General features: G+C 38.9%; 1 protein-coding gene across 5 annotated transcripts in view; it reads left to right on the top strand.

Annotated features, from left to right (window-relative positions):
* CR1 (complement C3b/C4b receptor 1 (Knops blood group)) overlaps positions 1-25,075 on the top strand; it is a 130,003-nt gene that overhangs the window by 41,807 nt on the left and 63,121 nt on the right. For 4 of the 5 annotated variants that reach the window (XR_005215077.1, XM_037824814.1, XM_037824815.1 and 1 more), the window contains exons 4-10: positions 5,814-5,899; positions 8,083-8,481; positions 10,520-10,696; positions 10,796-10,898; positions 11,953-12,038; positions 13,872-14,090; positions 15,024-15,203. Coding sequence is in view for 4 of the 5 variants with exons in the window: in XM_037824814.1 (XP_037680742.1) it covers positions 5,814-5,899; positions 8,083-8,481; positions 10,520-10,696; positions 10,796-10,898; positions 11,953-12,038; positions 13,872-14,090; positions 15,024-15,203 (1,250 nt within the window). In the remaining variant the exon portion in view is untranslated. Of the gene's footprint in view, positions 1-5,026; positions 5,080-5,813; positions 5,900-8,082; positions 8,482-10,519; positions 10,697-10,795; positions 10,899-11,952; positions 12,039-13,871; positions 14,091-15,023; positions 15,204-25,075 lie in introns of all 5 variants that reach the window. The other variant, XM_037824816.1, reaches the window with a different exon arrangement.

Below are 25,075 nucleotides of genomic sequence, written 5' to 3'. Positions count from 1 at the left end.
AACCATCCTTGCATGCCTGGAATAAACCCCACTTGGTCATGGTGTATGATTTTTTTAATGTGTCTTTGGATTCGATTTGCAAGTATTTTGTTGAGGATTTTTGCATCTATATTCATTAGGGAGATTGGCCGGTAGTTTTCCTTTTTTGTAGCATCTTTGCCTGGTTTTGGTACTGGATTGATGTTAGCTTCATAAAATGAGTTAGGTAGTGTTCCATTTTCTTCAATGTTTTGAAAGAGTTTGAGTAAGATTGGTGTCAGTTCTTTCTGGAAAGTTTGGTAGAATTCCCCTGTGAAGCCATCTGGCCCTGGGCATTTATTTGTGGGAAGATTTTTGATGACTGATTGGATCTCTTTGCATGTGATGGGTTGGTTGAGGTCTTCTATTTCTTCTCTGGTCATTCTAGGTTGTTCATATGTTTCCAGGAAATTGTCCATTTCCTCTACATTATCCAGTTTGTTGCCATACAGTTGTTCATAGTATCCTCTTATAATTTTTTTAATTTCTTCAGGATCTGCAGTTATGTCACCTTTTTCATTCATTATTTTGTTTATATGGGTCTTCTCTCTTTTTGATTTTGTCAGTCTAGCTAGGGGCTTGTCAATCTTGTTGATCTTCTCAAAGAACCAACTTTTGGTGATATTTATCCTCTCTATTGTTTTTTTTGTTCTCTATGTCATTTATTTCTGCTTTAATCCTTGTTATTTCTTTTCTTCTACTTGGTTTAGGGTTGGTTTGCTGTTCATTTTCTAGCTTCTTCAGTTGATCCATTAGTTCTTTGATTTTGGCTCTTTCTTCCTTTTTAATATATGCGTTTAGTGCTATAAATTTCCCCCTTAGCACTGCTTTTGCTGCATCCCATAGGTTTTGGTATGTTGTGTTCTCATTTTCATTCGTCTCTATATATTTAGCAATTTCTCTTGCTATTTCTTCTTTAACCCACTGATTGTTTAGGAGTGTGTTGTTTAACCTCCAGGTATTTGTGAATTTTCTAAGTCTCTGATGGTTATTGACTTCTAATTGTATTCCATTGTGGTCAGAGAATGTGCTTTGAATAATTTCAAACTTTTTAAATTTATTGAGGCTTGTTTTATGTCCCAGCATATGATCTATTCTGGAGAAAGTTCCATGAGCACTAGAAAAGTATGTGTATCCTGGTGATTTGGGATGTAATGTCCTGTATATGTCTGTTAAATCTAATTCATTTATCAGATTGTTTAGGTTTTCAATTTCCTTATTGGTCTTCTGTCTGGTTGATCTATCTATAGGAGAGAGTGATGTGTTGAAGTCTCCCACAATTATTGTGGAAACATCAATTGCTTCCTTTAGTTTTGCCAGTGTTTCTCTCATATATTTTGTGGCACCTTGGTTGGGTGCATAGACATTTACGATTGTTATTTCTTCTTGCTGAATTGTCCCTTTTATTAGTACGTAGTGGCCTTCTTTGTCTCTCAAAACATCCCTGCATTTGAAGTCTATTTTATCTGAGATTAATATTGCTACACCTGCTTTCTTTTGGCTGTGGCTTGCATGAAATATTTTTTTCCATCCTTTCACTTTCAGTTTCTTTGTGTCCCTGTATCTAAGATGAGTCTCTTGTATGCAACATATTGATGGTTCATTTTTTTTGATCCATTCTGCGAATCTATATCTTTTAATTGGGGAGTTTAATCCATTTACATTCAATGTTATAACCATGAAGGCATTTCTTGAATCAGCCATCTTATCCTTTGGTTTATGTTTGTCATATTTTTCCCCTCTGTCTATTAATATCCTTTATTGTACCCATACCGAATCTCTTTAGTACTGAACCTTTCTCCAAGTCTCTCTGTCCTTTCTTTGTTTCTCTGTCTGTAGGGCTCCCTTTAGTATCTCCAGTAGGGCAGGTCTCTTGTTAGCAAATTCTCTCAGCATTTGTTTGTCTGTGAAAAATTTAAGCTCTCCCTCAAATTTGAAGGAGAGCTTTGCTGGATAAAGTATTCTTGGCTGGAAATTTTTCTCACTCAGAATTTTAAATATATCGTGCCACTGCCTTCTTGCCTCCATGGTGGCTGCTGAGTAGTCACTACTTAGTCTTATGCTGTTTCCTTTGTATGTGGTGAATTGCTTTTCTCTTGCTGCTTTCAGAACTTGCTCCTTCTCTTCTGTGTTTGATAGTGTGATCAGTATATGTCTCGGAGTGGGTTTATTTGGATTTATTCTATTTGGAGTTCGCTGAGCATTTATGATTTGTCTATTTATGTTGTTTAGAAGATTTGGGAAGTTTTCCCCAACAATTTCTTTGAATACTCTTCCTAGACCTTTACCCTTTTCTTCCCCTTCTGGGACACCAATGAGTCTTATATTTGGACGTTTCATATTATCTATCATATCCCTGAGGTCCATTTCGATTTTTTCAATTTTTTTCCCCATTCTTTCTTTTATGCTTTCATTTTCCATTCTGTCATCTTCCAGGTCACTGATTTGTTGTTCAACTTCCTCTAGTCTTGTACTATGAGTGTCCAGAATCTTTTTAATTTGGTCAACAGTTTCTTTAATTTCCATAAGATCATCCATTTTTTTATTTAGTCTTGCAATGTCTTCTTTATGCTCTTCTAGGGTCTTCTTGATTTCCTTTATCTCCCGTACTATGGTCTCATTGTTCATCTTTAGTTCTTTGAGTAGCTGCTCTAGGTGCTGTGTCTCTTCTGGTCTTTTGATTTGGGTGCTTGGGCTTGGGTTATCCATATCGTCTGGTTTTTTCATATGCTTTATAATTTTCTGTTGTTTTTGGCCTCGTGGCATTTGCTGAACTTGATAGGGTTCTTTTAGGATTTGTAGACCAATTGAAGTCCTTATCTCTAATTTATCAGATCTACAGCTTCGTGGAGTACACTTTCTCTAATTAACCAGCAGGTGGCGTCCACGAGCCACCTGTTCTCCACAAGCCAGTTCTCCCCTGCTTAGCCTTTTTGGTGAGTGGGGGAGTGAGTCTTGTGGGGTCCAATTGGTGTACCAAGCTTGCGTGTGTAGTTGGTGTTGCCTGCCCTGTATATGGGGCGTGTTTCTGGGCAGTCAGGGAGGGGGGTGTGGCTCTAACAATCAAATCTCCCTGGTGATCCTAGAGTTTTAAAGCTGCTGCAATAGTCTAATCCTTCAGTTCAGTCCTGCCACAGTTTGTCTCTGCCACTGACCCACAAGTCCTTGGTATTGGCGTATGGCTCCTGAGACTTGCAAGTGGGCCCCTCTTCCAGGCCGTGCACCCCAGGTCTTCTGTTGAGGGATGACTGTGCTATGTCAGAGGTGAGTGCCGTCCCCCCAGGGCAGTTCTGGGCTGCTGGGCTGTGTAGGGAGGCTCCCAGTCTGCTGAAATGATGGCTGAATGGGGCTTTGTTAATTCACACTGCTCTACCTTCCCAACTCTGGGACAATCAGCTGAGGTTGCAGGGAAGGTTAATGTCCATGCCCAGTTTTGTGGTGTGTGCCTGTTATTTGAAGCACTTCCGTCACACTGGGTTGTCTGGGGCAGTTCTGGGCTATGGGGCTGGCGATGGGCAGGAGTGTTTCCTGTCCACCAGGATGATGGCTGTGGGCAGACACCCCCCTTTTCTTGGGAAGTTGTGGTGTTTAGTGAATTTTCTCAGCCACTGGATTATTGCGTTTTGTCTCAGAGCTCTCCTAGTTCTGCTCTTGACTTGACCTGCCCAAATAGCAAGTCTTTGAAGCTTTCTGTATTGGGCTTCTTAGAGTAATTGTTTTAGAAAAAGAAAAAAGGATTAAAAAAAAAAAACAACAAAAAAAAAACGGGCCCTCCTCAGAGATCTAATGGGTTATTGAAATGCTAAGAGGCAAAGCAACCAGGGCCATTAAGGAAAGGTCCACAGGGCAGAGAGATCAGCTTTTCTTCGGGATTTGCATATGCACCTCAGGGCCCTTCCCCTTTCTATGTTCACCAGAACTCCAAAAATCCTCCGCTTTTATTTTGGAGTTTTTCGTGTTGTTTTTTTTTCTATGCCTGTCTCCTCTCTGCTGGGCTGGCTGCTCTCAGATTCTCTGGTGTCTGGTCTCAGTCTATCTATGGTTGGAGTTTGAATCAGTAGAATGAGTTTCCGATAAGGGCAGCCACTGCAGTTCTCCCTTCTCCTTCCCGGAGCTGACAGCCCCTCCTCCCCCGGGACTGAGCCTGGCAGGGAGGGGCGCGGGTCCCCTGGCCGCAAAAACTTACAGATTTCGCTGATCTCAGCAGTTCCACGTTTTCATGAGTGTTGTATGAAGTATGCCCAAAGTCAGATTGCTCTGTGGTGTCCAGTCCGTGCAGTTCCTGGCTTTCTACCTACTTTCCTGGAGGAGTAACTAAAACATACAGCTCACCAGTCTGCCATCTTGCCCCACCCTTCCATATAAATTTGATTATTGGCTTTTCCTTTTCTGAAAGAAGGCTGTTGGAATTTTGATTGAGATTGCATTGAATCTGTAAATCACTATGGGTAGAATTGATATCTTAGCAATATTTAGCTTTCCAATCCATGCATATGAAATGCCCTTCAGTAATGCTTTGTAGTTTTCTGTATATAACTCCTTTAGATACTTGGTTAGATTTGTTCCTAGATATTTGATTCTTTCAGTTAATATTGTAAATGGAATTTTTTCTTGATTTCCTTTTCAGATTGTTCATTACTGGTACACAGAAACACCAATGATCTTTGCATGTTGATCTTGCATGCCACCATTTTGCCATATTCATTTATTAGCTTTAGTAGCTTTGTTGTGGATTGTTCAGGATTTTCTTTATATAGGATTGTATCATCTGCAAAACAGGAAAGTTTTACTTCTTCTTTACCAATTTAGATGTCCTTTTTTTCTTGCCTAATTGCTCTGGCTTGAGCTTCCAGTACAAAGCATTCTTATCTTGTCCCTGATCTTAAAAGCCTTCAGTCTTTTACCATTGAGTATAACATTAGCTGTGAGTTTTTATATGTGCCCTTCGTCATGTTGAGGAAATTTTCTTCTATTCCTAATTTTCTGAGTGTTTTTTTTTTTTTATCAGAAGGAGTACTGGATTTTGTCAAGTGCCTTTTCTACATCAATTGAGATGATCATGTAGGTTTTTTCCCTTCATTCTATTAATGCAGTGTATTACATTAATTGATTTTCTTATATTGAACCCCCCTTGCATTCCTGGGATAATTTCCACTTGATCATGGTATATAATTCTTTTAATCTACTACTGGATTCAGTTTGCTAGTATTTTGTTGAGGTCTTTAATTTTCACCTGAATACCAAAGCCAGATAAAGATATAACAAGAAAAGAAAATTTCTGATCAATACGACTTATGAATATAGATGCCTTTGACATTTTAGGTATGAAATAATGCTCAGTTGGTTTTTGTCGGGTTGTATTGCCTTTGGTTTCACTTTGATGAATTTTATTGGTAAAAGTGCCCACCATCCATTTATTCATAGAGCAAAACTTGCAAGATATTAAAATAGTATAAAGGAAATATACACATACACATACATATGAGTATGCATGACGTCTTCCCTGCACTCAAGAAACTTGTACAATCTTAAAGAAATGAGATTAGAATGAAATAACTATAATTTCCCTTGAGTGATATAAAAATGTGTCTTAAGATCTTATTCAGTTAAGAAGGCATGAAGAAACTCAAAAAGTCCAAAGAAAGATATGAAGTTTGGAAACATGATAGTACTTTGCCAAGTGGAAATTGTCATTTTGAATTTTCCAAGATTGTTATCTCTTGGAAGTAACTAATTAAGTGGGGGAGATTAATTGTTTATTTAGAATTTAATGGTTCATTATTCTTTGCCTCTAGATACCGACTCCTTGGTCCCTCCTCTATTTCATGCATCTTCTCAGGCAATACTGTCACCTGGGATAATGAGGCACCTATTTGTGAGAGTAAGTTGAAATATTCCTTCCTATTACCTTTTCGACAGACCCAAAATATCCCCCAGAATTACAGACTTCTTGATTGAATTCCTTTTGTGTATTTTTTCCTTCTGATAGCTGAAGATAGGTGTAATGTTCTCAAAAACATCCATAATATTCCTAGCAACTCTTTCCTTAATGTCTTCATTATCTCAAGATATGTGTTTGCTTAACCTCAGCACTTAAATTCATAAAAGCTTTTCAATCACATTCTTACTTCAATTTACCTGAAGATATGTTGGTTCTACCATCCCCAGTATAATAATCATTCTGCTTGGTAACGTAATGAAGATTTTTAAAAGTGACACCCTCCAAGACTAGTGAAGCTGTGGAAGAATGATTTACAACTGGTGAAAGTGAAAGTGAACAAAAAGCCTCTTGAAAGGCACTGTGTACTATGAACCTCAAAAATGGGCATATATTTTGACCCAAATCTTTGAATTTAGACTTGGAAAATAAATGCATATTTTTGCAAGGCATTCGCTGTAAAGTTTTTGTTGCAGCATTCTTTACGATAGTAAAATCTTTCAAGTAACCTAAATGTATACATGTCTCAGACTGCATTTTGGAAATACAATCTACTAGAAGGAAAGAGGCATGTTGAGACTCTAAAGAATTCCCTAAGAAACATAAAATAACCATGCAGAATTAGAAGTGCATCTATACATTGAAAAGTTATTTAGCCACAAAAAAAAAAAAAATCAAAAAGAAACACTCTATGATATATAAAGATGTTTACTTGTATTTTTATATATATTTTTATATATAATGTGTTTTAAGACTTCAACTTCTGTGTGAGACCAAGGGAAGAGATGTTTATTTGGTGAAGGATCTATATTTTCTGTAGCACACTAAATAATTTAACTTGTACTGTTAGTTTATTCAAACACCTTAATTACATGGAAATTTGAATAGGAAGTGAGATCTGGTACGTTTGTATAGGTTAATGTGAAACCCCAATACATCCCAAAGTAATTTGGGCAGAAAATAAGAATGTATTTGCAAAGCCCCCCTGAGGGACTGGGGGAAAATGCAGAAATATTTAACTTCCCCATCTGGGGAATTACTGATATTCTCACAAGCATTGGGGACTACCAATTTAGAAGGCTGAGCCCTCAGTCTCAGGGCTTATCCTTATGAAGCTTGTAACTGCAAAGGACAGGCTAAGCCTATGTATAATTGTGTCTAAGAGTCTCCAGCCAATATCCTCTTTTGTTGCTCAGATGTGGCCTCTCTCTCTCTAAGCCCACTCAGCAGGTAAACTCACTGCCCTCCCCCCTATGTGGGACATGACTCCCAGGGGTGTAAATCTCCCTGGGAATATGGGACATGACTTGCAGGGATGAGCTTGGGCCTGGCATTGTGGGATTGAGAAAGCCTTCTTGACCAAAAGGGGAAGCAAAATGAAACAAAGTAAAGTTTCATACACTGAGAGATTTCAAATGGAGTCAAGAGGTCATTCTGGAGGGTATTCTTATGCACTATATAGCTATCCATTTTTAGTTTTTAGTGTATTGGAATAGCTAGAAGGAAATACCCGAAACTGTTGAACAGCAACACGGTAGTAGCCTTGATTCTTTTTTTAAAATTATTATTTATTTCAGTTTTATTGAGATGTATTCACATGCCATATAATCATCTATGGTGTCAAATCAGTTATTCATAGTATCATCATATAGTTGTGCATTCATCACCCCAATCAACTTGAATGTTTTCATTACTCCAAAGAGAATAAAAATAAGAATAAAAACTAAAAGTAAAAAAGAACACCCAAAGCATCCCATCCCCTCCATCCTACCCTATTTTTCATTTAGTTTTTGTTCCCATTTTCCTACTCATCCATCCATACACTGGATAAAGGGAGTGTGAGCCACAAGTTTTCACAATCACACAGTCATACCATGTAAGCTACAGGGTTATACACTCATTTTCAAGAATGGCACTGTGAACAATTGATTGTATGCTATGGATTATTGTAGGGTATGTGAATATATCTCAATAAAACTGAATTGGAAAAAAAATACCAACTCCATTTGTAAAGAAAAGTAAAGTAAGTAATGGATATAAAAATACCTGCTGTTTAGTGACTCACTGGATTATTTTCACTAGTTATTTAAATACAGTGTTATATAACATTCCCTCCCTTTTCCCAGTTATTCCTTGTAAGCCACCACCAGCAATCACCAATGGAGACTTCCTCAGCACCAACAGAGAATATTTTCACTACGGGATGGTTGTGACCTATCGCTGCAATCGGGGAGACGGACGGAAAGAGCAGTTTGAGCTCGTGGGCCAGCCGTCCATATATTGCACGAGCACAGACGATTACGTTGGCGTCTGGAGCGGCCCTCCCCCTCAGTGTATTATACCTAATAAATGCACACCTCCAAATATTGAAAATGGAATGATGGTGTCTGAGAAGAAAAGCTTGTATTCCTTACATGAAGCAGTAAGGTTGAGGTGTCAGCCTGGCTTTGTCATGAAAGGACCCAGCAGTGTGCGATGCCAGGCCCAAAACAGATGGGAGCCAGAGCTGCCCAGCTGCTCCAGGGGTGAGTGTGCCTGAGGCTTTGACGGGGCCTGGAGACGAGGAGTTGCTGGTGGGTCAGGAGATTAGCATTTGCTTTGGGGGAAGGATGTGTGGTGGGCAGTGTGGGTGAGTAGATTTCCTTGGGAAGAAGTATTCAACGAAGGTGTGCATGCGTGTTTGTGTGTGTGCGTGTGTGTGCGTGTGTGTGTGTTTGCATTGCGAAGCAAAGCTAAATCTGGACCTCAAGAAAAGGGGACATAGCACTAGCTGAACATGTACTGCCTCCATCATCTATCAATTATCCATGAGCTAATACATAATACACAGTGAGTGATTCTCCTTGTCAGGCACTATGAGGAAGGCTTTGTAAACATTTCATCCTTAAAACCAACATAAGAGACAGTTACTATTCTTGTCCATTTTTACAGAGGAACCTGAGTTTAGAGAGGTTAGATAACTTGTTCAAGATTTAACAGATACTAAGTTGAAGACTGAAGACAGAACCCCAGGTCTCTTGGCCTCCAGAGCCATGGCTCGTGTATCAGTGTTCAGTCAAGAAATCAAAACACACTCTAGATATTTCTAGGGGTGATGGACTCAATGCAGGTGATAGGTTGGAAAGTTGGAAGGGCAGGAGGAGCCAAAGGAAGAAGGCAAGGTTCCTGGAGACCAGAGTGGGCTGTGACTGCTGGGATAGCACACAGGGGCCTGTAGTCGCTGCTGAAATGGTCACCCCCTGCCCTTGACATGCACCTCCTCAACTGCTCCTAATGCTGCAGCAGCCATCACCATTGCCATCGCGCAGCTGATGTTGTTGGAGCCAATGTCACTGGCATTGCAGAACTGAAGTTGCTGCTGCCACACAAGACCCAAAAACACTGCCTGAGGTGCCTCTAAAATAGAACCACTCCTATCACCTCCTTGACTTTTGATTGGGCACATTTGCCTCCAATTGGCAGAACCTAACCAGAACCCAGCTAGCAAGGAAGACAAAGAACTGTAGTTTGTAGCCTTCCAGCCCTATGAGCCATTGGAGATTACAGAAGGGTGAGGCCAGGTGCCAGCAGAAATTGAATCAGCAACACACTTATCCCATCACAGTGCACGTATTAGTCAGGAGAAAGTGGTGATGAGCCCTGAAAATGGATATAATAACACAAGAGTATTTACAGAGTCCTTAAGGGGGTCACTTATTCTTGTCCAAATCCCCCATTTTATAATGGAGAAAACTGAAGTCCAGAGAGAGATACTGAGTTGCTAAAAGCCAAACACAAATGATTTTTCACTTTATTTCAATTTTATATAAATTAGTTGAGACTCAAATGAGTTTTGATTCCCTAAAACCAACTTTCAAAGGAGACAGCCAAAGACAAGTAACAATATGCAGTACACACTCTTGTTATATGATGATTGTCAGTTTTTTAGAAGACTGTGGCCCATCTTCTCATTGGAATGAAATGAATGACTAAAGAGTACCTTGCTATGTAGAATGTAAAGAGGTGACTCATAGCTCTCCACCAACACACGCCAGGTGGTCACTGAGAGAGGAATTGAAAAGAGCTGAGAATCGATGTATGAATTCTGCTTGTTGCACTGGAGTGTCATAGGTGGTTGGAGAATCTGTCAGCTGAGACTTGGGTACAGGCACTTCTTATTGCCTAAAAGGCAGAACTGTACATTGGTGATGCCTTTCTAGAAAGTTAAGTACAATGGCATAAAAATCTATCACTCCTAACAATTGTGTACTGGATGAACAGGAAACATTCTAGAGGGAGTGATCTGCCAGGGACTCTTAGGAATGTGTTTTAGATGAAAATCAGTGACCTAGTGTTGAGGATACCCCAGTTCCAATCACGTTTCTGCGATGTACCAGCTGTGTGACTTTTAGCAAGATGTTCCCTTTCCTCTCTGTCCAGTTTTCTCATCAATAAATAGAAGGGGATAGACTATTAGATATTTTCCTTGCATACAGACCCCATAATGAGATTCTCCTGGCCAATTTAGCACTTAGGAAAAGGTATTTTCCCACAACTGACAGTACTTTGGCCTTCTTTCTGCAGTATGTCAGCCCCCTCCAGAAATCCTGCACGGTAAGCATACCCCAGGCGACAAGGGCAACTTCTCCCCTGGGCAGGAAGTGATCTACAGCTGTGAGCCCGGCTACGACATCAGAGGAGCTGCTTCTCTGCACTGTACGCCCCAGGGTGACTGGAGCCCAGCAGCCCCCAGATGTGAAGGTACTTAGAACTTTCATGTAGTTTGAGATTTTTAGCTTGTATCTTTATTCTCCAGAACCCAGCGTTAAGTCTGTTGTTTTGTTTTGTTTTTTCCTCCAGTGAAATCATGTGACTACTTCCCGGATCACTTCCCTAACGGCCGTGTGCTCTCTCCTTCTAATCTCCAGCTTGGGGCAAAAGTGTCCTTTGTTTGTGATGAAGGGTGCGTGTGAACATGCCTGGTCCATTTCACATTGAAACTGGGATCAAGAGCTAATCCAAAAGGGGGTTTGGTGTGGTAAACAAAAATGAAGGAGATTAACTTTTGGAAGTGTACATGGGAAATAAGAAAAAAGAACATGTGGAACCAAAACATGAGATAGGGAGGAAAGACTAGGATGTATTAAATGGTAAGTTCAAAGTCAAATACAACTACTTGTCTTGAATATATAGGTGACACATTAAGTGAAAGAATAAATGATATTTTGCCAGTAGAAAGATTTAAGAGTATTTGAAAAGTGTCTGAAAAACTTTGATATGTAACAAAAAGTTTATAACAAGTTGCTAGGATCATTCAAGAATTGTTTCAGGAGACTTTTTAAACAATCAACAGCAAAGTGGGTAATTACAGTGAAAGTGTAAGAGTAAGCATTTTTTTTATCGAATACCAGCACCCAGTAAGGACCAACAAGAAGTGCGAGGCCATCAGCGACCCATATACACTGAGAATTCTGGATGGTTTCATCCAAAAAGTCTTCTCTCCCTTCTTTTCTCCTAAAATATTCGACTTTGATCTTTAGTAGCTCTACATGCTCCTTTAGAGGCATCACAAATAAAGAGGCAAAAAGAACAATCTCTGTTCTCTTACCAGATATTCTCTGCTTTTTCAGTCCAAACTGGGAGCAATCTTTCTTGCTCCAGTGTCAGACTCAGGAGCATGTTGCATTGGAAGACTGGGTTTCCAATAAGAGAATGAGTAAATTATCAGTGAGAGATTCACTTCTCTTGGTCTGGGGCTCAGGTCAAGGAGATGGTAGCTCTGCCAATACTGCCTTCCTCAGCTCAAGCTGGGACCACTATGTGTCCAGTTACAGCACTTTGCCAGTCTACAGTGCCCCTCCTCGGAGGCTGTGATTTTTTTCAGAGTGATGTGACCTCAAGCACTATTGCCACCTGCTAGTCTCAGTTCCTCAAAATCTGAGATTTTTAACTGGGCCTCTGATTATGAATTAATGACATTTTGGTTGAAGCAACTCACCTAACATTTTTTTCTTTAGTTTCCGATTAAAAGGCAGTTCTGTTAGTCACTGTGTCTTGGTTGGAATGGAAATCCTTTGGAACAGCAGTGTCCCTGTGTGTGAACGTGAGTAAAAGAAATAGCATTGCAGTTCAATCTCTCCCCTGAATCTGTTCAGTATTTTGACACATGGCCCCTCCTTTTCTCTTTCTTCTGTTGTCTAATCTAAATTATTGATCTAGAAATGCTCATTGTAATAGTATTTTGTTATGGATCAATGTGTGTATCATGTGTTTTGGGAATGATCAGATCAATTTCTGTTATTTGTTCTATGTCCTGTGATAGTTTGCTTCTGGGTTGGAGAGGTTAAATAATATAAAGCCTTGACAGGTTTTTCTTCCTTCATTCTTTTCTTCTTCCCTCCTTCCTTCCTTTGTCCCTTCCTTCCTTTTTTACTTCCTTTCTTTTTTCTTTTTAATTTTTGTTGTGTGCTTAATGTATAACCACTCTATAATTTTCCTATTTATTTGCTAAATATTAAACATTCATTCATTCAATCAACAATTATTTATTGAGCACGTACTACATGCCTGATGTTCTTTTAGGCAATAGAGATACAGCATGAATGAGTTGGACTAATATCCTGTCCTTATGTTTTCTTATAATCAAGTGGGAGATGAATAAGAAACCAATAAATCAAATGCTATTGAGATAATAAATCAGGTAAATTCAGGAATGAAGATAAAGGGGGGAGCAGTCTTAGACACAATAGACAGTTTAAGGTTCCATAACCTCTCAAAACATGCAGCTAAACAAATGATACTGAAAGAATCAGAAATTAATAAGCTGAGTTTATAAATCCATCTAATATGTATAGAGTCACTACTAATTCCTCCTACTCTACCCAATTCTATTTTCCCCAAGAGTAGATAGGACTTTGCTTCATCTGTGAACCTAAATATTGGAAAACATGTTTTCTAAAACAATCAAATTTTTTTTAAAATGTTGCTAAAATCTAGTCGGATATCTTATGATGCTTTTTATATTAAAACTTGGTAAGAACATAACTTAGCGAACTCTGCTACCCAATTAACATGATATTTCTTGAAGGAACACTGTTAATTGCTTCCAAGATATTATGCACTAGAAATGTGATTGCTTGGATTTCCCAAGCATTCTCTTCTTTTACACAGCTCTTACTAGTTGAGGTAGCTTCTTCCAAATCCCAAGCTTCATCAGAGATGCCAACTGGAAGTGAGGAGGGGACTATTCTAAAACCACAGCTGTTATCAGAAAGAAGTAACAACTTGAAGCATGGCAGAAAGTGAAGAGAAAATAAAACAGATCCGGAAATTTTTAAAAAGCAAAGCTACCTGAATCCGTTTAGAGTTTTTAGGTTGGCCTATGCATGTTTCATTTCATTATGACACAGTATGTTAAAATTGATACTGATGATCAATATCAGTGTTACCAGGGAAACGGTTGATCTATTTTAGGTGACTAGTACACATGCAATACATTTTAGAATGATTTCCCTAGAATGTAAGCTTCTTGGAGAACAAAGACCTTATGTGTGCTGTTCACAGCTATATTCCCAGGGCTCTGATGAGTGGCTGACATCAAATAAATGCTCAGCTAATATAAATTGAATAAATTAATCAAGTTCCCAACAAAATGGTTATTTTTTCTTCAGAATTTCAGTACTTAATTAAAACTGTAAATTCTTTGTGAGTCAAAAAATTTAACTACTTGGAAATTCAGGATATGCAAATTTATTTTATACTGTCGCAGTATCCTTCGATTGAGAACACTTCATTTAGTCCATTTCATCAAAGCCCTGATGCATTAAACTGTCCACTCCTTAGTGTTTTTTAGTAGCACTACTCACAGAACTCTATTGTAAGAAATTCCACTGGTAAAATCTCCTTTAATGAAACTGAGAGCTCACCTTCTTTCCAGAAATCTTTTGTCCAAGTCCTCCAGCTATACATAATGGAAAACATACAGGAACAACTCTGGAAGTCTTTCCCTTTGGAAGAGAAGTCACTTACTCATGTGACCCCCACCCAGACCGAGGGATGGCCTTCAACCTCGTTGGGGAGAGCACCATCCGCTGCACAAGCGACAGTCAAGGGAACGGGACGTGGAGCAGCCCTGCCCCTCGCTGTGGACTTCCAGGTGAGCACACACTTCACCACATCCCAGGTGGGTTCAGACCATCAGGACCTGACCCTCCATATTTCTGTAATTCCAGTGTGGCATTCATTTGTGCACTCAACATAATTAAATACCAAACAAGTGAAAAATGGTTTTAAGGTCTGTCAACATAAGAGATTCTGATGACCTTTGCTGATGGAGAAGCAGACAATCAGTGGTGGGAAGGTGGTTAATGATAATAATAAGAAAAATATTCACAAAACATCGGAATTAAAAATAAATACCTATGGCACTCAGCTAGCATAAATCTTTCCATCTCCACAGGTTTTAGAGGGAAGCAAAAACAAAGCTAGGCTAATTTGACATTAATTATACATTTAGCTAGAGAATCTCTGTGTATTCTCCTTGAAAATGGGGCTTTCTTGTAGACAAACCACCAAGATTCCCTTTAGCATGTGGGCTAACTTCTAAATTAAAATAAGGATTACTTACCCCTTTGCTTCACATTAATTTTAGCCCAAAGTCTTCCCAGTTTGGTGGAAAGAAAAGGCAAAGCAAAGGGAACTCAAGAGAAAAAGTACAGAACAAACAGACTGTACATTATAAGGTCTGGAGAAGGTTTCCTGAGACATCACCCTCCTAAGTCACCCACCCTCAGGGAAACAAGACAGGAAATAGAAAGTAAACTGTAGAAGAGAGGATAGTCCTAGTGTAACACAATGGTCACTGAGGAACTATGAGAGAGAAGAGAATCTGCCAGATAGTAAATTTTCAGATGCTCATATGCTAATGTAAATCCCCCACCCCCAAGGTGGCTTCTAAGGAAAGAAATTATTTTTCCATAAGTAAAAATTTATTTTGTACTGGCATCAAATCTAACAAGAGAAAGAGACAAGGGAAGGGCATTGGGTATCTTTTTATTAACATTAATATTCCTGATTTCTTGGCCTCTAGGTCACTGTGACGCCCCAGACCATATTCAATTTGCTAAGCTGAAAATGCAAACCAATGCAACTAAGTTTCCCACTGGGACATCTTTAAAGTATGAATGCCTCCCTGGGTACAACAGAAGGTCGTTCTCTATCAGATGTCTAGATAATTTGGTCTGGTCAAGTGCCGACACCACCTGTATACGTGAGTAATCCTGTGTCAGAGCATTCCTGTGTCTGTGAAAGCATCCGTAGGATCTTATTTAACTTTTTCACATTTTGGAGATAAGAAACCTATGTTTGCCAAAAGTGTGAGGAGCTGGGTATAAGAGTAGGTACTGTAGGACATCCGTGATTATTGTTTGAAGTGTTCATTCCATGAGAGTAACTGTTTCAAGAAATATTTGTGGGAAAATCTCTATTCCCTAGAGTTCTCTCCCTCCAACAACAAGTATATAATGAATGATTTAGGAAAAAGATAAAAACTGTGAAAAGACACTGACTCTGTGTGAATAACTATGTGGGAAGAAAAACCCTGGTTTTGAGAACTTTGAAATACACTGTAAGACACAAGGCCATAAATAACCTTTACCTCTTTATTAAAGACATTTTGGGTTTACAGAATAATCGTGCATAAAAATAGGTTTCTTAATCACCACCCCACCACCAACACTTGGCACTGGTGTGGAACATTTGTTACAACTGATGATAGCACATTTTTATAGGTGTACTATTAACTAAAGTATATGGTTTAACATCGGGTACACTGTGTAGTTTAGTTCCACGGGTTTTTAAAAACATTATTATTCCTTTACCATATATACAATCTAGCATTTCCCCTTTTAGTCACATTTAGAAATATATTTCAGTGTTATCAACTGCATTCACAATGTTGTGCTAGCGTCACACCATCTGTTACCAACACATTGCCATCATTCCAAAAGGAACCCTGTACATTTTAAGCCTTAATTTAGCATTCCCTAACCTCACTGTGTCCCCCATTGTTCCTGTTTGCTGATGCTGCCATTTGCCGAACACCAGAGATGGATTGGCTTTTATAAAGGGGGTTTACTTTGTTACACAGTTGCAGTCTTAGGGCCATAAAGTGTCCAAGGTAAGGCATCAGCAATAGGCCACTGGAGTCCAGAAAACCTGTGTTAGCTGGGAAGTCATGCTGCTTGTGTCTGCTTGCTCCCAGGTTGCATTTCAAAATGGTGTTCTACAAAATGTCTCTGTATTAAATTCTTGGGGCAACTCTGGGCTAGTGCCTCCAAAGCGTACTAGCTTTCAACGGCCATCTTCAAAATGTCTCTGTAAGTTGCAGCAGCAAGTTCCTTCTGTCTGCGCTCCCATATAGTGCTCTAGTAAACTAAATCAAGGCCCACGCTGAATGGGCAGAGCCATGCCTCCATGGAAATTATCTAATCAGAGTTATCACCTACAGTTGGATGGGTCACATCTCCATGGAAACAACCTAATCCAAAAGGTTCCAACTTAACACTAATATGTCTGCCCCCACAAGACTGTATGAAAGAACATGGCTTTTTCTGGGGACATAATATATACAAACCGGTACACCTATATTCTAGATTCTGACTATGTTGGCTTATTCTATTGGTTTCAAATCAGTGAGATCATACAATATTTGTCCTTTTGCACCTGGCTTATTTCACCCAACGTGATGTTTTCAAATGTCATCCATGTTGTCACATGTATCAGGACTTCATTCCTTTTTAAAGCTGAATAATATACCATTGTATGTATATACCACATTTTATTTTCATTCATCAGTTGATGGAAACTTGGGTTGCTTTTGGCAAGTGTGAATAGTGCCACTCTGAACATCAGTGAGCAAATATCTGTTCGAGTTCCTGCTTTCAATTCTTTTAGGCATATACTGAGTAGATGCATTGCTGGGTCATATGGTAGTTCCATACTTAGCATCCTAAGGAATAGCCAAACGTTTTCCAAAGTGGCTGCACCATTTTATATTGCCACCGGCAATGAATGAGTGTTCCTATTTCTCCACATCCTCTCCCACACTTATTTTCCAATTTTTTTAATGCAGACATTCTAATGGGTATGAAATAGTATCTCATTATGGTTTTGATTTGCATTTCCTTGATGGCTGATGATGCTGAGCATCTTTTCATATGCTTCATGGTCATCCGTATATCTTCTTTGGGGAAATATCTATTCAAGTCTTTTGTCCATTTTTAAGTTGATTTTTTTGTATTTTCGTTGTTAAGTTGAAGGTTTTCTTTTTATATTGTTGATATTGAACCTTTGTTAGACATGTAGTTTCCAAATATTTTCTCCCATTGTGTAGATTGTTGTTTTACTTTCATGATAAAGTCTTTTGAAATGCAGATTTTTTAAGTTTGATGAGATTCCATTTACCAATATTTTCTTTTGATGTTTATGCTTTGAGTGTAAAGTCTAAGAAACCATTGCCTAACACAAGGTCCTGAAGATGCTTCTGTATATTTACTTCTAAGATTGGGTAGTTCTAGCTCTTATATTTCGGTCTTTGATCCATTTTGAGTTGATTTTTGTATGTGGTGTGCGATAGGGGTCCTCCTTCTTTCTTTTGCAAATGGAGACCCAGTTTCCCCAGGACAATTTGTTGAAGAGATGACTTTTTCCCAATTGAGTGGTCTTTGCCCCTGTGTCAAAAATCAGTTGGATGTTATCATACTGTGGACAGTGGATTGTATACCATGGATGACTGTATGCTGTGTGAATGTATTTCAATAAAACTGAATTTAATTAAAAAAAAATCAATTGGGATGGAGGCGGGGCAAGATGGCGGCATAGAGAGGAGTGGAAGCTAGTAGTCCCCCTGGAACAACTACAAAAAACCAGAAACAACTAGTAAATAATCCAGAATAACTGCGGGGGGACAAATGAGACCATCCACTCATCATACACCAACCTGAACTGGGAGGAATGTCCGAGAACACAGCATAAAATCTGTAAGTAAAACCTGCGGATCCAAGTCGTGAGACCCCCTCCCCCATAGCCCAAGCTGCAAAGCCTCGTGGTGCCAGAGAGAAGCTCTCTCCCAGCAAGCGAATATAGCTCAGCTGAGCTCCAACTGGGGTTTTAAGTAGCGAGTGTGAACTGCTCACTACAGACAGAGGCTTTGGGTGACGACTGACCTTGGAGAGCCGGAGGGTCGCCTTGGACTGGGTCTGAAGGGGACTATCTGTTTCTTTTTTGGCTCAGTGGAGAAAGCCCCAGTCATATTCAGTTTCCAAGGCTGTGACTGGGGGAGGGGTGGAGACACCACAAGCAGAGTGAGACCATTGAAATGCTAATGACCTCCACCTGGGGTGTCTGTCTTCTCTAGGAGGAAAGGGATGGGGCCCTTTCCATTCAGAACCAGACCCCAGAGCCTGGGGGAACACGGCCATACCTCCTCACACCAGTCAAGAATTATAGGCTAACAGGCATCACCTACTGGGCAGAAAAGCACAGTGACCTGAGGCATCAAAGGGTGGAACAATTTTCTAAGACACACCTGCAGGGAAACCAGATACTGAATATTTCTTCCCTCTGGGATCTGAGACTGTTCTGGTCTGGGAAAACCTGATTTGGATAACCAAGGAAACCATGCCTAGACAACAGAAAATTACAACCTATACTAAGAAAAACAAAGTTATGGCCCAGTCAAAGGAACAAACATACACTTCAACTGAGATACAGGAATTTAAACAACTAATGTTAAATCAAATAAAAAAGTTTAGAGAAGATATTACAAAAGAGATAGAGGCTGTAAAGGAAACACTGGGCATATATAAGGCAGAAATCAAAAGTTCAAAAAAACAACTAGTAGAATCTATGGAAATGAAAGGCACAACACAAGAGATGAAAGACACAGTGGAAACATATAACAGCAGATCTCAAGAGGCAGAAGAAAACACTCAGGAACTGGAGAACAAAACACCTGAAAGCCTACACGCAAAGGAGCAGATGGAGAAAAGAATGAAAAAATATGAGCAACATCTCCGGGAACTCAAGGATGAAACAAAGTACAATAATGTACGTATCATTGGTGTCCCAGAAGGAGAAGAGAAGGGAAGGGGGCAGAAGCTATAATAGAGGAAATAATTAATGAAAATTTCCCATCTCTTATGAAAGACATAAAATTACACATCCAAGAAGCGCAGCGTACTCCAAACAGAAGAGATCTGAATAGGCCTACGCCAAGACACTTAATAATCAGATTATCAAATGTCAAAGACAAAGAGAGAATCCTGAAAGCAGCAAGAGAAAAGCAATCCATTATATACAAAGGAAGCTTAATAAGGCTATGTGTGGATCTGTCAGCAGAAACCATGGCAGCAAGAAGGAAGTGGTGTGATATATTTAAGATACTGAAAGAGAAAAACCGCCAACCAAGAATCCTATATCCAGCAAAGCTGTCCTTCAAATATGAGGGAGAGCTCAAAATATTTTCTGACAAGCAGACAATGAGAGACTTTGTGAACAAGACACCTGCCCTACAGGAAATACTAAAGGGAGCACTACAGGGTGATAGAAGACAGGAGTGCATGGTTTGGAACACAATTTTGGGAGATGGTAGCACAACAATGTAAGTACACTGAACAAAGGTAACTATGAATACGGTTGAGAGAGGAAGGTGGGGAGCATGTGAGACACCACAAGAAAGGAGGAAGGATAAAGACTGGGACTGTGTAACTTGGTGAAATCTGGAGTATTCAACAATTGTGATAAAATGTACAAATATGTACTTTTACGAGGGAGAACAAGCAAATGTCAACCTTGCAAGGTGTTAAAAATGGGGAGGCATTGGGGGAGGGATGCAATCAGCATAAACTAGAGACTGTAACTAATAGAATCATTCTATCATGCTTCCTTTAATGTAACAAAGGTGATATACCAAGGTAAATGCAGATAAAGGGGGGGATAGGGGAGGCATGTTAGACACTTGACATTGGTGGTATTGTCTGATTCTTTATTCTACTTTGATTTAAGGTTATTTTTCCTTTTGCTGCTTCCTAGCTGTCATTTTTTTTTCCTCTTTCTTTTGCCTCTCTACCTTCTTTGACTCTCCCTCCTGCCTTGTGAAAGAAATGTAGATGCCCTTATATAGATAGTGGTGAAGGTGGTGAACACATAAATGTATGACCATGCAGAGAACCATCGATTATTTACTTGGGATGGAAGGTATGGTAAGTGAACAAAACCATATTTAAAAAAAAATGGTTTGATGACAAAACCTCGAGGGCAATATACTGAGTGAAATAAGCCAGACACATAAGGACAATTATTGCAGGGTCTCACTGATAGGAATTAATTACAATATGTAAACTCATACACATGAAATATAAGGTACCAAGATATAGGACGAGGCTTAAGAATGGGGAGTGGTTGCTTAGTATGAGCAGAATGTTCAACTAAGATGAACTTAAATGTTTGGAAATGAACAGGGGTGTTGGTAGCAAGATGTGAGAATAACTAACAGCACCGAATGGTGTGTGAGTGAGGTGGAAAGGGGAAGCTCAGAGTCATATATGTCACCAGAAGGAAAGTTGGAGGTCAAAAGATGGGAATGTATAAAACTGAATCCTATGGTGGGCAATGTCCATGATCAACTGTACAAATACTAGAAATCACTTCCATGAACCAGAACAAATGTATGACAATACAATTAGAAGTTAATAATAGAGGGGCATATAGGGAAGAACTATATACCTATTACAAACTATATACTACAGTTAGTAGTATTTCAACATTTTTTCATAAACAGTAACAAATGTACTATATCAATACTACGAGTCAACAATTGAGGGGGGTTGGTTAGGGATAGGGGAGGATTAGAGTTTCCTTTTCTTTTTTTCTTTTTTCATCTTTCACTTTATTTCTTGTCTGGAGTAATGAAAAGTTTCTAAAAATTGAACAAAAATGAAGTGTGATGGATGCACCCAGGGGCAAGTGATTGTACACTTTGGATCTTTGGATAATTGTATGGTATCTGAACAATCTCAATAAAAATGAAAAAAAAAATCAATTGGTCATAAATGTGAGGGTTGACTTCTGAGCTCTCACTTTGATGCCATTGGTCTGTCTGTTCTCGTGCCAGTACCATGCTGTTTTGATTACTGTGGCTTTTTAGTAAGTTTAGTATCAGTGTGTGAGTTCTCCAACTTCATTCTTCCTTTTCAAGATGGCTTTAACTATTCATGGCCCCTCACCCTTCCATATTAATTTGATGATTGGCTTTTTCATTTCTGGCAGGTTGTTGGAGTTTTGATTGGCATTGCCTTGAATTTATAAATTGCTTTGGGTACAACGGACATCTGAATGATCTTTAGTCTTCCAGTCCATGAACGTGGAATGTTCTTCCATTGATTTAAGTCGTCTTTGATTTTCTTTTAGCAGTGTTTTGCAGTTTTCTATGTACAAAACCTTTACACCCTTAGTTAGATTTATCTCTAGGTATTTGATTATTTTGGTTGGTATTGTAAATTGAATTTTTTTCTTGATTTCTTCTTCTGATTGTTCATTTCTTGTGTATAAAAACACTATTGATTTTTGCAAGTTGATTGTACCGAGCCTGTGCCGGTTTGAGTGTATTGTGTCCCCCAAATGCCATTAACTTTGTGGTCTTGTGTGGGGCAGAAGTTTTGGTGTTGGTTAGATTTGCTTGGAGTGTGCCCCACCCAGCTGTGAGTGATGATTTTGATGAGATGTTCCCATGGAGGCATGGCCCCGCCCATTCAGGGTGGGCCTTGATCAGTGGAGCTATATAAATGAGCTGACTCAAAGAGAGAAAACTGAGTGCAGCTGGGAGTGATGTTTTGAAGAGAAGCAAGCTTGCTGGAAAGGAACGTCCTGGGAGAAAGCCTTTTTGAGGCCGGAGCTTTGGAGCAGATGCCAGCTGCCTTCCTAGCTGGCAGAGGTTTTCCGGACGCCATTGGCCATCCTCCGGTGAAGGTACCCGATTGCTGAGGTGTTACCTTGGACGTTTTGTGGCCTTAAGACTAGAACTGTGTAGTGAAATAAACCCCCATTTTATAAAAGTCTATCCATCTCTGGTGTTTTGCATTCTGCAGCATTAGCAAACTAGGACAGAGCCATTTTGCCGAATTCATTTATTTAGCTTTAGGAATTTTGTTGTAGATTTTTTTCAGGAATTTCTCTATGTAGGATCCTACCATCTACAAATAGGGAAAGTTTTACTTCTTCCTTCCCCATTTGGATGCCTTTATTGCTTTTTCCTGCCTAATTGCTCTGGAAAGAACCTCCAGTACAATGTTGAATAACAGTGGTAAAAGTGTGCATCCTTGCCTTGATCCTTATAACAGAGGGAAAGCTTTCAATCTTCACCGTTAAGTAAGTGGGCTTTTTCATATATGCCCTTTATTATGTTGAGGAATTTCCTTCTATTCCTAGTGTTCTAAGTGTTTTTTTATCAATAAGTGGTGCTGGATTTTGTTAAATGCCTTTTCTGCATCAATTGATAGGATCATATTTTTCCCCCCTTCATTCTGTTAATGTGGTATGTTACATTGATCGATTTCCTTATGTTGTAACAACTTTGCATGCCTGGGATAAATCCCACTTGATCATGGTGTATGAATCTTTTAACATACTGTTGGATTCTATTTCCTGGTATTTTGTTGAGGTTTTTTTTCATCTATATTTATAAAATGTGTTGGTCTGTAGTTTTCCTTTCTTGTGATATCTTTATCTAGCTTTGGTATGAGGGTGATATTGGCCTTGTACAATTAATTAGGGAGTGTTCCCACCTCCTCAAGTTTTTGGAAGAGTTTGAGCAGAATTGGAGTTAAGCCTTCTTGAAATGTTTGGTAGAATTCCCTTGTGAAAGCATCTGGCCCTGGGCTTTTCTCTTTGGGGAGGCTTTTGGTGGCTGATTCAATCTCTTTGCTAGTAATTGGTTTCTTAAGAACTTTTATTTCTTCTTGAATGTAGGTAATTTTGTGCTTCTAGGAATTTGTCTATTTTAACTAAGTTAACTAATTTGAAAGGCATATTATCCTCTTGTATTACTTTTTATTTTGGTGGGGTCAGTAGTAATGTCCCCCTTTCCATCTCTAATTAGTTATTTATTCCTCTTTCTTTTTTTCTTTATCAGTCTAGCAAAAGGTTTGTCAACTTTATTGATCTTTTCAAAGAACCATCTTTCATTTTTGTTCTCTATTTCATTTATCTACACTGTAATCCTTATTATTTCCTTCCTTCTGCTCACTTTGGGTTTAGTTTGCTCTTCTTTCTTGTGTTCTTTCATTTTAGAGGTTAGATTTCTGATTTGAAGTCTTTCTTCTTTTTTAATATATGCACTTAGAGATATAAATTTCCCTCTCAGCACTGACTTTGCTGCATCCCATAAGTTTTGGAATGTTGTATTTTCATTTTCATTCACCTCAAGATATTTCCTAATTTTGCTTGTGATTTCCTGTTTAACCCATTAGGTTTTTTTAATTTTATTGAGATTGTTCACATACCATACAATTATACATAGTGCACAATCAGTGGCCCGTGGTACCATCATACAGTTCTGCATCCATCACCACAATTTTTTTTCAATTTTTAGAACATTTTCATTGCTGCAGAAAAGAAATAAAGAAAAAAAAAGAAAACTCAAAACCTCCCATACCCCTAACAACCCCCCCTCCTTTATTGACTCATAGTATTGGTATACTACATTTGTTACTCTTGATGAAAGAATGTTAAAATACTACTAACTGTAGGGTATAGTTTGTAATAGGAATATTTTTCCCTATGTACCTCTCTATTATTAACTTCTAGTTATAGTGTCATACATTTGTTCTAGTTCATGAAAGAGATCTCTAATATTTGTACAGTTAATCAGAGAGATTGTCCACCACAAGATTCACTGTTTTATACATTCCCATCTTTTAACGTCCGACTTTCCTTCTGGTGACATACATGAATCTAAGCTTCTCCTTTCCGCCACATTCACACACCATTCAGCACTGTTAGTTATTCTCACAATAACATGCTACTGTCTGCTCTGTCCAATTCCAAAAACTTAAGTTCCACCTAGTTGAACATTCTGCTCCTAATAACCAACTGCTCTCCATTCTTTACCCTCTTTCTCTATCCTAGTAACTAATATTTCATGTCTATGAGTTTACATATTATAATTAGTTCATATCAGAGAAACCATGCAATATTTGTCCCTATGTGTCTGACTTATTTCACTCCATGTAGTGCCCTTGAGTTTTCTTCATCAATCCATTTTTTTAAAGATGGTTTTGTTCACTCACCATACTTTCTGTCCTAAGTAAACAAGCAATGGTTCCCTGTATAGTCATACATCTATGTATTCACCATCATCACCACTATCTATATAAGGACATCTCCATTTCTTCCACAAAGAAGAAGGAAGAGTCAAAGAAGTAGAGATACAAAAGAAAAAGGAAAAGAAAAAAAAACATGACAACTAAAAAGCAAGAAAAGGAAAGATAGAGTTAACCTAAAGTACAATAATAGAGTCAGACAACATCCCCAATGCCAAAAGCCCCCATACCCCTCCCTTGTATTTGGTATATTGGCTTTGTTACATGAAAGGAAGCATAATACAATGTTTCTGTTAACTATTCTCTAGTTTGCATTGATTGTATTTTTTCCCCAATCCCACCCTATTTTTAACACCTTGCAAGGTTGACATTATTTGTTCTCCTTCATGTAAAAACATATTTGTACATTTTATCACAGTTATTGAGCACTCTAGGTTTCACTGAGTTATACAGTCCCTGTCTTTATCTTTCTTCTTTCCTTCTGGTGTCTCTTATGCTCCTAAACTTCCTCTTTCAACCATACTCACAGTCATCTTTCTTCAGTGTACTTACATTGCTCTGCTACCATCACCCAAATTTGTGTTCCAAACCTATCACTCCCGTCTTTTCCTGTCTCTACTGCTCCCTTTAGTATTTCCTGTAGCACAGATATCTTGTTCGCAAACTCTCTCATTGTTTGTCAGATAGTATTTGAGACCTCTCCCTCATATTTGATGGACAGTTTTGCTGAATATAGGATTCTTGGTTGGCAGTTTTTCTCTTG

The sequence above is a fragment of the Choloepus didactylus genome, chromosome 2 (genome assembly GCF_015220235.1).
Source record: "Choloepus didactylus isolate mChoDid1 chromosome 2, mChoDid1.pri, whole genome shotgun sequence".
NCBI classification, from domain to species: Eukaryota; Metazoa; Chordata; class Mammalia; order Pilosa; family Megalonychidae; genus Choloepus; species Choloepus didactylus.
The sequence above is the reverse complement of the archived record's forward strand: the minus strand, read 5'-3'. Positions and strand labels throughout refer to the sequence as shown.